Here is a 12,867-nt window from a genome sequence, read left to right on the forward strand (position 1 = left end):
AACTATATATCAATTAGACTTTAAACCACTTCCATGGCACTGGTGATGGGTTACTTCATTATGCTGATAATAGTTTTGACCAGTGTTGCTGAGTAAATATTCTTTAAGCCACGACCCGGTTTATTTATTTATTTATTTATGCAATGTTTGTCGGGTACATGGACATGGATAATTTATTTATTTATGCAATGTTTGTCGGATACCTGCACCTGACAAACATTGCATAAATAAATATACAGGTACCCGACAAACATTGCATGAATAAATAAATAGTCTGGGTCCATGTATCCTTATAACAAGTCAGACTTTACTGTATCAAAGCATACACTTGATTCCCATTCAAAGAATTTGAAAGTGATTGTTTATTGGGCTCAGGTGTCTCCTTGTCATTGCCCTTTTGGCTTAGGTTGCCTCCAAACCCCCTTCAGCATCTTGTGTTCTTTGTTGGTTGTATATATTGCATCCTGTGCCATATTCATGGTCTCTTGGTGTGCACAGTCCTCATGATCTGCAGCCTAAGTGGGACTGGGGCATACAATTGTCTTGGGCACCAATGAAAAAGTGGCCCATCGTTGCAAATGGCAATTCATTCTTTGTGTGACGGACTGTTTGATTTTGGGTAGGAGTTGCTGAACAGCGTAGTTTGAGAGTGGCGCGTGGGGTACGGTGGATGTGGCGCGCGGGGTGCGTTGGTAGTGGGGCGCGGGATGGGTGTGGGGGGGTGCATTCCTAGTGTTCCCTGGGCACCAAATGGACTAGAAACTGCCCTGGTTGTGATAGTTGTGATAGAGAAGTGAAAAACTCTGTAATTGTTTATTGTTTTTTTTTTTATTTTTCTTCTGGTCTCTGGAGAAGTGAAATTCCCTTAAAGCCCTCATTGTATTGTAGTCAGTGTTGACTGCGCAGTGCTGTCTTTTTGACCTCGCCCTTCCCGCTCTCAGAAGCAATATCTTCCAGAGGCTTTCCTTTTGATCTGCGCGTGCAACCCCCTCCGACCTCCCCAACATCCAATTGGCATGTCTTAGTAGCTCCCGCTTCATTCTTCATAAAAGCTGCAGAAATTAGGTGCCTGGCGGAGGGCACGTAATGATGCTTTCTCCGGTTATTTAATCATGCATCCTCCATTTAAAGAACCCTCTGATCTGTGTAATTAGCCAGAGGAGTCGCGTGGGCCGTTGTAGCCGCAGAGCTGACGCACGCCTCCCGGCCACAGGTTGCGTGCAGGAAAGGGATTTGAAGTGATCAATAATACAGTGTAATGTTTTCCATGCTCCAGCAATGCCAAATCATCAGGCTTAAGTTGGCCACTAAGCCGGTCTCACAAAAGTCGATGCCCCAATCTAGCGGCTAAGGGACACTCACGCCTGAACGGAAAGCTCAGCAAAGCTCAATGCCTGTCCCCTTAAGACAGCTCTGCAGAGTAATGAGACATACTTGGGAAACTGGTCAACCCATTGCACCGCATCACTGAGCAGCAATGGGGCATACGAACACCTCGAGTCGGTATCTACGGGTGAAAACCAACTGAGCCACTCAACAAAAGAGGTACTAATTGGGTACGCGTTGGTTTGTGTTACTGAGAATGCGGCATCCATATATCCCCCTTTTGCATTTCTCACTCAGTGACACGCATGGGCTGCTGTGATTGAGCAAAGCCATTGAAGGGGCCGCTGAACCGGACCCTGCAATTTGAAAAGGATCCCCCTGGTGTTCAACAAGAGCCAAATCAGCTTTAAACCAGGCATACCAAAATCGATGTCCCATTAGTCTTTGTAGTCACACTAAATGCCACTATTTTCAGATGTGCCTTTTTTGAGCCTTATGTGTGTGTATTATGTTTAGGAGTTTCTCCACATTAACATTGAAAGGTCAAAACAAAATGGCCGCAATATAGTGTGGAGTTCAATGAAAAAGCGCAGGTACTCAAATCAAATATGAATTCCAACTGCATTTGTTTGGCTCAAACAGAACTGAACAGCTTGCTCACTTTCAGGGACCGACTGGGCCAATTGTCTGGGACACCAATGAAAAAGAGGCCCACAGTTGCAAATGGCAATTCATTCCTTTTGTGACACTGTTGGAATAGTAACCAAGCAGGAGTTTCTTGATAAAGTGTAACGCAAATTGTGCATTTTAAAGGCTATGTATTCGGCAACACTGATTAAAACTACTAGCCACACAGTGAATTAACTCATCAAACTGGCCCCAATTGTGCAAAAAAGTGGCCCACTTTGACCCAAAAAGCGGTCCGACACCAGCATTTTGCCCTACAGGCCAGTCCGAGCCTGCTCACTTTTAGAAATGGTAGTTCAATACCTACATGTATGGCCTCGGTTAACACAGCAGAATCACTGAAGTGAACGTTCTGCATATAGCCACATAGTAAAATTGAGTCCGTTCTTTATTATTTTTTTTTTAAAGGCTCCGGGTACATGTACCCACATTTCTGTAATTGTATCAGGGATAGCAACAATGATAATGACTCCTTTTCTGGGGCAATGCGGCTGTCATGGAACCCTGCACAAAAGGAGACTCACATTAATTGGCATATGGCAGCAGTGTAAACAGAGAGAATGCCAATGCTGCTCCCACCGGCTGTATGCAAATGCCCACGGAGCGCCCTGTCAGTTCTCCGAGCAGCCACGTTACGTCTCTCGCTGATTGACAGAGCGCGGCGCGGAACTTCTCACAGACTAGCCAATTTGTTTCCATAGACTTCCCCCACAGATAGCGAAGTGCCTACGGAGAGAAAAAAAGGCCAGGCACTACACTTTGAGAACGCATTCGACGTTTGTGTTAAAACAATGGCAAGTAAAAAAAAGTTCATTTGAACCAGAAATTATATTTCCTGCACACGCTGGCAAGAAATACCGGGACATATGCACGCAAACAATGTCATAATGTGTTTGCGCCAACACGAATTCCACTTGAATGACCAGCGTTCGCATTTTACTGACTGCTGTTCACTGCACCCCAATGAATAGCCGACGCTGTGCATTGTCTCCGGGACTGCCATAATTCAGTCCTTTGTGTCCACGCATTGATACATGCGACTGTGGTACAACAAAAGAGTGAAACGCTGTCAGAATGCCAGGAGAGTGGCGGGCGCTTGAATTACAGGAACAACGTGAACGCCATGCGTGCGTGCGCGCGCGCGTCGAAAGTACAAGTCATTTCCGAGATCGAGAACCCCAAATTACCTGTTGCAGATCCAGAGTGATGGTGACGTAGTGATATTCCATCCCATTTTGGATGCTTGGGCTCTGCCACCAGGTGTTTTTGCCATCAATCGCATTCGAAATCGGGTGACGGACTGATGGGCCAGCAGTGGAACACACAGGAAAAGAAAAGGGAAAAAAAGAGCAGGTCAGGCAGAGAGTTAAACTTTAAGAACAATCTTAGTTACAGGCAAAAATATCATTGATAGCGTAGACATGCAGAGATGATATTTTATACACTGCAAGAACTTCTGATGACCTCCAAGTCAAATGATGCGGACATTGTCACATGCCCAATCCTGCTGTATCTTTCACTATCACCTTAGCATCAGTGCAAACACTCCACACACGTATATGGTGCAATTGGCCCTGGCGTGGCTGACTTCTTTCCTCTCTGACCGAGCCTCCCAGGTCCAACTTCGGTCCTTCCGCTCTGCTATCTTTTTTTCTACCAGTGGTTTACCCTAGGGGTCTAACCTCTCTCCCTGGCTGTTTAACCTATACCTAGCACTTCTTGCCCACCGCATTGTCGCTCTCTGCCCCAACATTCAGTGCTAGGTGGATGACACTCAGCTCATTTTCAGGCTACCTTCGGCCACCTCTTCTCCATCTCTCATCTCTGTCTGTCTGCTATCCAGTAGTGGTGTGTCGCCAATGAGCTCTCCCTTAATGCCAGTAAGCCTGAGATTCTCCTCATCGGCACACCCGCTCCCTCCTTTCCTGACGCTCTCTGGTCGGCCTCTCTTAGCCACCCTCCTGCTCTGACCTGCGAGGCTAAAAACCTTGGGGTCATCTTCGACTCCACACTCTCCTTCTCGCCTCACATCTCAGACGTCACTTAGAAGTCACACTACCAGCTGCACCTCCTCAGAGGTATTCTACCTTTTCTCTCCTTCCCCCAGAAACTCACTGTCTACAGAGCTCTGGTTCTCTCTAGGCTGGACTATTGCAACAGCCTCTTTCTAAATCTGCCTGCTTCTACTAAACGCCCTCTGCAACTCATCCAGAACAGAACTGCGAGACTTGTCCTTGGCTTCAAGCCCAGGGATCATATCTCTCCAGGACTGGAGTCTCTGCACTGGCTCCCAATGGCAGCGAGGATTAAGTACTAAACCCTCTGCATTGTCCTCAAGGCCTTCTGGGGTCTGAGGCCTCAATACCTTCAACTCTCTCTTCCTAAATATCTTCCCTCTCGAGCTCTTCGCTCTTCCGCCTCCTGACCTTAGGGTCAGTCGCTTCTCCAAAGAACGAGTTGGTGGTAGATCACTTTCTTCGGCTGGGGCCTCCCTCCGGAAAAGCCTCCCTGCCTCTCTGAAACTTGTGGAGATCCATCTCCAGTCCCAGAAGCAGCTAAAAACCTTTCTCTTTGCTTCTGCCTTTTCTCCTCCTCTTCCCTGCTGACCTCCTGGCTAAAAATGAATCTGCACTGGTTACCTAACCAGCCTCCGTTCTTGGGTCCAGGTCACTCCCCCACCAGTCACACACACCTGCACTGCCTGCCTGTCAACCCCCGCACTTGGGGACTGTTTCTGTATCCCTACAGTCCCACTACGAGCACTTGACACCTGATGTCTGCACTTATCTTTGCACTTGCCACCTGCTGGCCATTACCTTACCTATTGTTATTATTCTATGCCATGTACTGCAGTGTCCCCTCCCCCTCCATCCGCACTATCCCCCCTTCCCATGCACTTGTTCGATCTGAATGACACCTGGCCTAGTAGGATCATTGTCTGTCCTCCCTTTGTTCACCCTCCCTTGCCTCGTGATGCCTTGAAACACTTGTGTATAGGTGCGTTATGGATGCCATATCATATCATATCATATTGCGCATTTGCAAATGCGCGCTTATGCGTGTCCCTTGGCTTTACTGTAGGCCTGGTTTAGCTCTTTTTGACCTGAGGCAACAGCAATTTACGCTCCTTAAAATTAACTGTGTGCAGCCTACAATGATTCCTTATGCGATTGGAGGATGAGCATAAACGCCCTTAGCACTTAAGGTGGGTGGAACCTGCTCCGCTTCACCCTCACACCGGCTCCCTGATGTTAGCCTCCAGATTTGGTGAAGGTTTGCCACCAGATTTGGAAGTGATCAGCAGAGCTGGGAGGGACAGGGGTGGACTGGCCTATAAGGAACCCTGGAGATTTCCGGTAGGCCTCTGCACCCTGGTCCTCTTGTGTGTGTGTATGGGAACCACATGTTCCCATAGGAAAAGGGTTGAGCTATCTGAAAATGTGTTATATGGGGGCACTTTGATCATTATTTCCATGGCCTTTTTTGGTTCCCAGTCCACCCCTGGGGAGGGGTTGTTACTTTAATTGCCAAGGCCGGGGAAGTGCCCGGGACAATACCGGGAAGAGGAGATGCCTGCCATAGTGGGAGAGCAGCTGGTCATGTAGGTGTTACAGCAGGCATCCACCTCTTCCACCCCAAGTTACTGGCAAGGTCGCTTGTAAGAGCTATAGATACACATCAGTCACCATCATTACATAAACTGGGTACTGGCTCACTGTCTCTCCCCACAACACAGGGGCCAACACTGACCTGGTGTACGAATGCTTTGAACAGTGTGTATTTGATATGACAGGTTATTTATAACGCGCGTAATACCCAGAGGTTTCTAAATGCGGACCAGGGGATCGATCCAGTGTTGCTCCGTGTCATCTTGCTTCCAAGTCAAGCATTTTGCCTCCTGAGCTATCTTCCTTTGCACTTTAACATTGTCTGACCTATTGCTCTTAGTGTGCTAAATTGCAATTGCAATCAATGATAATTTCTCTGCTGCAAGGCAGATCCTAGTTTGCAGATTGGTCTAAATTGTCGCCCAGGATAAAATCAAGCATTGGCACAGCCAACAGTTTGCACTTTTGTACGGAAATGTGATTCTCACTAGCAAGGCACTTGCATAATGGTACAACATGGCCATAAGATAACAACAGCTGTCAAAAGGGGCTAGTTCCTGGGCATAGTGTGGCAGTGACTGGCAAGTGCATATCTAATTTCTACAAAAGAACCAAACAGTTTGCTTTGGACTTCAGTACAAGGAACAAAAGCAAGGACACACATGCTCCTTATAAAACAAGTGGCTCTTCATACTTGATAACAACCATTGTACCTGGTTTATTGCAGAGTTTAGGCTACTACTTTTCAGAAACCTGTTAGGAAAGAACTTCTCCATACTCAAAGATCCCAGTACAATGTGTTTTGTGTATGGAGGGGCAGACAGTGGGTGGGAATGGGCAAAGGGACTATAATGGTCATGGGCAGTCAACAGGTTGAGCCAAAGAGGAATATTTTTTAGGAGGGCTCCAAAGCCTTGGTTAGAGCCATTTCACAACTTTAATAATTTTAGCCTGTTGCTCACAGAGGGGAAGCACATCCTCTCAAACATGTTACTGGTCTGTGTGTGATGCAGGCAATGTCATTTACTACATATGTATGTGTATTACAACATTATAGTGCAGTGGTCACCGCTATATAGTTAATGTGAGTAGCATGATCCATAGGAAACCCAACAATTGAATTGCTCATAACTTCTGACGTGCATGACCGTTTTGGCTCATACGTTGCAAGTTATCAAGGACCCCCCAGGTTGGACATTTTGGGAAACATTTGTTAAAAAATGAAAAAGTTATTAAGAAAGTGAAAAAATGTGTTTTTGGCCTACTCCCATTCATTTTCTAATAGTGAAAAAGCCAACATTTCTGCGCAGCACAGGGAGAAAACCGTTGGATGGAACAGCTCCAACTAAATAACAACTTTGGCACATTGCATTCACTGGTTTTCTGGGAGTGTACTAGGGTTATTCTGTCCAGTCATTTTAAAAATATTTGAGGGGGAAGGTGGTTCCTCCCCCTTAAAGTATAGCTACATGTTTCCCGTGGTGCTTTGCAGAGGCTGAGAGGCTTTACAGAAATAAAAAAATTGCCATTTTTTCCCAAAATTGTATTGCCAATAACTTTTGACTTGCTGGGTGGATTAGGTCATCAAGAGCATCCCCCCTAGACACTTTGGGGAACAATGTATTAAAAATGAAAAAGTTATCAGGAGAACAAAACATAACAGTTTTCAGCCCATTCATTTTCCGATAGAGAAAAGGTGCAGTTTTGGAACAGTTGTAGTGCGAAAACAGTGGGGAAGATTTGGACCAAATAAGAAAAAACGTGGGAACAAAGCTTGATATAATTCCCTTAACTAGTTTGGAGAAAATCCATCCAGTAGTTTTGAAAATATTCATCAGTGAAGGATGTGACTATGCTCCTTAAAATGTTTATATCGGCCTTGGTGCTTTCCATCAGAGAGGCTGAGAGGGGCTAATAACTTTTTACTTGCTGGATGGATTTGGGTTAAATTGTCTAAACAAAAAGGTTGTCAAGGGTGCCCCAAACTTGAAATTTTGGGAACAATTCATTAACAAATGAAAACATTATTAGGAAAACATATAAATGCAGTTTACAGCATATTACCATTCATTTTTCTATAGAGAACAAGTGTAGTTTTTGAAGAGCTGTTGCACAAAAACCCCGGGGCAGATTTGGACCAAACTTTGGAATGAACTTCCCCAGAACCTTACAGAGTAAAATAATGTCCTCAACATCAGAAAGAGTCTCAAAAATCTTCTGTGTATGTAGCTAATTCTCGGGGAACACTGATTGTTTTGAATGACAGAGCTTAGATGGCTTGGCCGTAGGCGCCATATAAATACAAATAGCAATAGGAATCACATCTGGCTAGAGGTCGGGAGTGGGTATAAATGTACCATGTGAAGTTGTGTATTTAGGGGAGGGGTAGTGAGCGAGTACGGCTAGACATGTTTTGGTTTATCAAAGGAATACTGTGTGAATCTCACAAAATTACAGTGGCAAGGGTGCAAGACGCGCTCAGAAAACAATATGCATCACACAAAGTAATGAGTGATAGAGGGTAATGGGCGAAGGCTAGGGTGGGAAAAAGGGGGCCATCGGAAAAAGAAGGGGAACACATGTTGAGTGTCTGTGAGGATGTGGAAGACATTTTAATTCTTAGCAATTTTTCCCATCGTTGTGGAAATCGGCAGGAATTTCTGTTATTGGAAATTATTACTGTGAAATTTTCGCAGGAATAAGGAGTTTGAAAAAAAAAGATTTAACATCTGCAGTGCCTCCATCTACTGAGCAAGTGTCAATGGGTGTTTGGTGAAAAATATATGGTGTGACATGGGTAGTTGACCGAAGAAAGATATTGGTGCAACATTTTGTTATGTTAAAATATTGCAGGAACTTAAGGCTCACCTTAGGTATATTTTAGGTATATTTATTGGGAGATCCCCCAGATGGGTGCACTCTGTGCGAAACTACAACTGAACTGACTCCGGCGTCGTTCGCGAACCTCGTAGTTCGAGAACGATGTCGGAGCGCTCATTACAACATCTCCCCTCTAAGGAATGAACAAGGAAAAATGGAAAGGGGGAAAGGGATTGGCAAGGAGGCAGGGATATAAAAGTGAAAGGATACAGTTAGTAATAAATATAGTCACTCTTGAAATTGGGAACAACTCTCTTGTTCCTCAACAGCATCCTTCTGACAGGGTCATCACCACTTCTATTCGTCACAATATCCATCCAGTCATCAATCTGCCCTTGATATTGAAAAACATGTGACAAATCATTTGTTCTTCTCTGTTCTCTGGAATGTACGGCATCATCACACAACCACCTTTTTCCATCCTCCAAAAATAGACTTCTGTGATGCTTTCACCACTCTCTGTGCCTCCCTGAATTTGTACAATCCTTTTAAGACTTTCCTAGGTTCCTTCACACAAACCCAATCTCCTTCCTTAAACTCACTTTTCCTTGCATGCCTGGTATGATCATACTATCTCTGTATTTCTTTTGTTTCTCTTTCACTCTCTTCAATGTGTATTCTTTTATAGGTTTTTGATGGTAACCATGGTGGCCACAACCTTTTAGACGCTACTCTCCCTCTCGTCATAATAAACGTTTCTTCTTCTGTTGTACAATGAGGGGTCCTTCAATACGAATTTAGTGCCTCCTTGAGTGTATCGCAAATAAACAAGAACAAGTGGAAAAAACAGAAAAAAACTATACAAAGTGCATTGAAGAAAAGAACTTCTTCAATAAACACATTTTGGAACCATCAAACTTTGCTAGTAAACTTTTTGAAATATTGAAATCCATTGAGAAACCTAAAGCACTTACCCCACAAGTAATTTCATCACAATAAGATGGTGATAAAGTACAGGAAGCATACACAAACAAAATTAAAACATCCAGAGAAATTATTCAAGAAGCACAAATTACACTACAGGAGCAACTAATTACTCCTTTGATGTCAAAACCCATCAGAGATCAAGATACATTCAACTTCCAACCTATAAGCAAGAGCGATATGCAAAATATTTGATCAGATATGAAACCTACAACATGCGCTGAGAATATTGTTCCTCCTTATATTATTTGCGTAAATAAGGACATCTTTACACCACTTTTTACAAGGATGGTGAAGGCCTCCTTCATGGAAGGAAAAATACCAGAAGTGCTGAAAACTGTTAGTATTACACCCTCAATAAAGAAACCTGGCCAAGACCCGAAAGACCCAGGCAACCTACATCCCATTACAAACTGTAATTTTCTTCTGAAGATTATGGACAGGTTAGCCATGGCACAATTTCAAAAATATATTGAAAAAAAAGACATCTTACATAAGCAGCAATCGGGCTTCAGAGCAGCCCATAGTACAGAAACCGCAATGCTGGATCTGAAGAGTCACATGCTGACCATCACGGACAGAGGAAAGACTGGCCTCCTGATTTTACCTGATTTGAGCACAGTTTTTGACCTGCTAAATCACAAACAGCTTCAGTGGGTCATGGAAAACACAGCAAATTGCTCCCCTGAGGCAATTGATATGATATGATAGGTTATTTATAACACACTTAATACCCAGAGGTTTCTAAGCCCAGACCCGGGGATCGAACCTGTGTTACTCCATGTCGTCTTGCTTCCAAGGCGAGGACATTGCCCCTGAGCTATCCTCCCGCGACTTAATGGATAAACACTTTTGTCTCTAACAGAAAGTCAAAAATCCATTGGAGGGACAAATTCTAAGTAGAAAATCTGATCGGTTATGGTGTGCTGCAGGGCGCGTTTCTTTCCCCATTCTTGTTCAACTTATTTCTGTGGTGTCTGTACATAGTGCTCAAGAACATCAGAACCTTTTTTACTAACTATGCAGATGACACCCAGCTAGTGGTTGAACTGAGCGGGTTTTATTCCAAAGACAGCGCCAAGGTGGAAGCCACCTATACAATCATTGAAACATGATGGCACAAAATTGGATGTGCCTGAATTTGAAACATGGATGGCACAAAATTGGATGTGCCTGAATGGGAGCAAGACTGAGCTGATGATATTTGGCTCCAGCCAAGCTCGAGCCAAACTCAGCCCCAGAGTTTAAGTCCTTTACTATCAAGGACGTAGTCATCCCCGTCAGTGAAAAAGTAAAAACACTTGGCTTATATTTGGAAGCCTCCCTGGGGGCAGAATCACAAGTGGGCTATCTGCATAGACACTGTCACTATTATCTTCAACTTTGTAAGAACATTAGACCTTACTTAAATGAGGAAAACAGTGCTACCATTGCGAGAGCAACAATCTTATCGAAATTGGATTATGGAAATGCTCTGATGGTTGGTGCTAGCCAAAGATGTCTGACTAATTGTTTGATTATTCAAAATAATGTGGTAAGAATAATCAAAATGAAAAAAAGGAGAGACCACATCACTAAGGATAGAATGGACCTCCATTGGCTTGCCGTCAAGGAGAGGGTCTCTTTTAAGAGTTTGACACTAGCACATAGATGCTTGTTTGGTCAAGCCCACGCATATCTTAAAGAGATGATCATTCAATATGTACCTCAAAGATCTTTAAGATTGGACACAAACTCTGATTAATGCCCATCATTCAAGCGCTCAAATGGTCTGGACAGATTTTTCCTGTCAAAGTAGCTCAAAACTGGAATAGCCTTCCAACCGAGCTAAGGCTTGAAAGAAACTATAACAGTTCCAGGAAAAAGCTGAAAACGCACCTTTTTAAATGAATAGCATTTAGAAAGAAGTCTAAACAGTTTTTCTGAGCCAATTTTTGTCCCGTGCTGATTGTTAAATGTCTTCGTCTTTTGGGGCGCCCTGATGCCTGCGGACTGCGGCGCGGTATAAATCGATAAATAAATAAAATCTCTCCATGGTAATGAATTGACCACAACCAGTTGTATTATATTCTTTACAAATACATTCATACGCTCCACTAGCCCATTGGCTATGGGATGGTATAGTGAAGCAACTTTATTATCAATAACTCGATCCTTTAACAATGCTTGCATCGCCACTGATATAAATTGGGCCCCATTGTCGCATACTATTTCTTGGGGATCTCCTTCCCTGCTGAATACCTCTTTGAAGAATCTCACAATCTTCCCTGTCATAATCGTGCCCTCCATTACTCCCCATTCAACCCACTTTGAAGTATAATCCAACAACACAACTATATATACTTTCTGTGCATCCAATGTCCCAAAGGGTCCAGTAATGTATATGGCCAGTTTCTTCCACACCATACTTGGAATCTCTACAGGTTGTAATGTGGTGACTTGCGTCTTCTTGCTCTTGTCCCTTGCTGCACACTCCTGGCAATTCCTTACTAACTCTTCAAGTTCGTTCCACATCCCTGGACACCAATAACATTCTCTGTTCCTTCTTTTCATAAGGTTCCTTCAAAGATGGCCTTCATGTGCCAAATCCATGATCCTCTTTCTTAGTGTTACCGATGAAATTATTCTATCACCCCTAATTGCACACACATAATCTTCTGCAATCTCATTCTGAATGTGGGCATATTCTTTCAGAGCATGGTCAATCTTCTCCCATCCTTCCTGCAGAGCCTGGCATAGTAATCTTTGTTCAGGGGATGCTCGGGCCCACTCTTCCTCCAATATTCCCGGTTCAATATGTGCAATAATGCATTCCATATCCTTTTCATCAACATACTGTTCTCCATTATACCATGGTAGTCCGGGGAAGCAATCCGCAATGACGTTCATTTTGCCAGGCGTGCACACTACCTTCACGTTGAATTGCATTATGTCAAGGATCCACCTGCGAATTTAAGGGGACACTAAGTGTGGATTATTGAGATATAAGATGTGTACCAACGGCTTGTGGTGAGTCTTAAGAGTTACTGGAAGGCCCCATATGAATCCTCTAAAACTTTCCAGAATCCATTTCACTCCAAGATCTTCCCTTTCTATAGTGGAATAATTTAGCTCTGCTGCCTTCAGTACACGCAAAGCAAAAGCAATTGGTACAATACCATTCTCCTGGACTTGCTTCAACACTCCACCCAGGCCAACATTACTAGCATCAACTGTGATTACATTAGCGGCTGTGCTGCTGAACATACTGAGTGTTGGTGCACCGTTTATGGTCCTCTTTATGTTTTCTAGTTCCTCTTGGCACTCCTTGGAGGGCTTTCATGTGCTGCGTTCTGTCTGTAAAATGGGGTACACATTTTGAATAGTATTCCTCTGCCCCGAATAAACTGCACAATTGATCTTTATTTGAAGGAGTAGGTATGTTTGATATTGTTTCCAGCAG

The 12,867-nt window shown here is 43.9% G+C and overlaps 1 protein-coding gene across 7 annotated transcripts in view; it reads right to left on the reverse strand.

Moving 5' to 3' along the window:
- LAMA2 (laminin subunit alpha 2) overlaps positions 1-12,867 on the reverse strand; it is a 3,027,572-nt gene that overhangs the window by 2,537,557 nt on the left and 477,148 nt on the right. For all 7 annotated transcript variants that reach the window (XM_069607473.1, XM_069607470.1, XM_069607476.1 and 4 more), the window contains exon 3: positions 3,201-3,313. In XM_069607473.1, the coding sequence (XP_069463574.1) occupies positions 3,201-3,313 (113 nt within the window). The remainder of the gene's footprint in view (positions 1-3,200; positions 3,314-12,867) is intronic.

The sequence above is a fragment of the Ambystoma mexicanum genome, chromosome 4q (assembly GCF_040938575.1).
Source record: "Ambystoma mexicanum isolate Mex_15411 chromosome 4q, UKY_AmexF1_1, whole genome shotgun sequence".
NCBI classification, from domain to species: Eukaryota; Metazoa; Chordata; class Amphibia; order Caudata; family Ambystomatidae; genus Ambystoma; species Ambystoma mexicanum.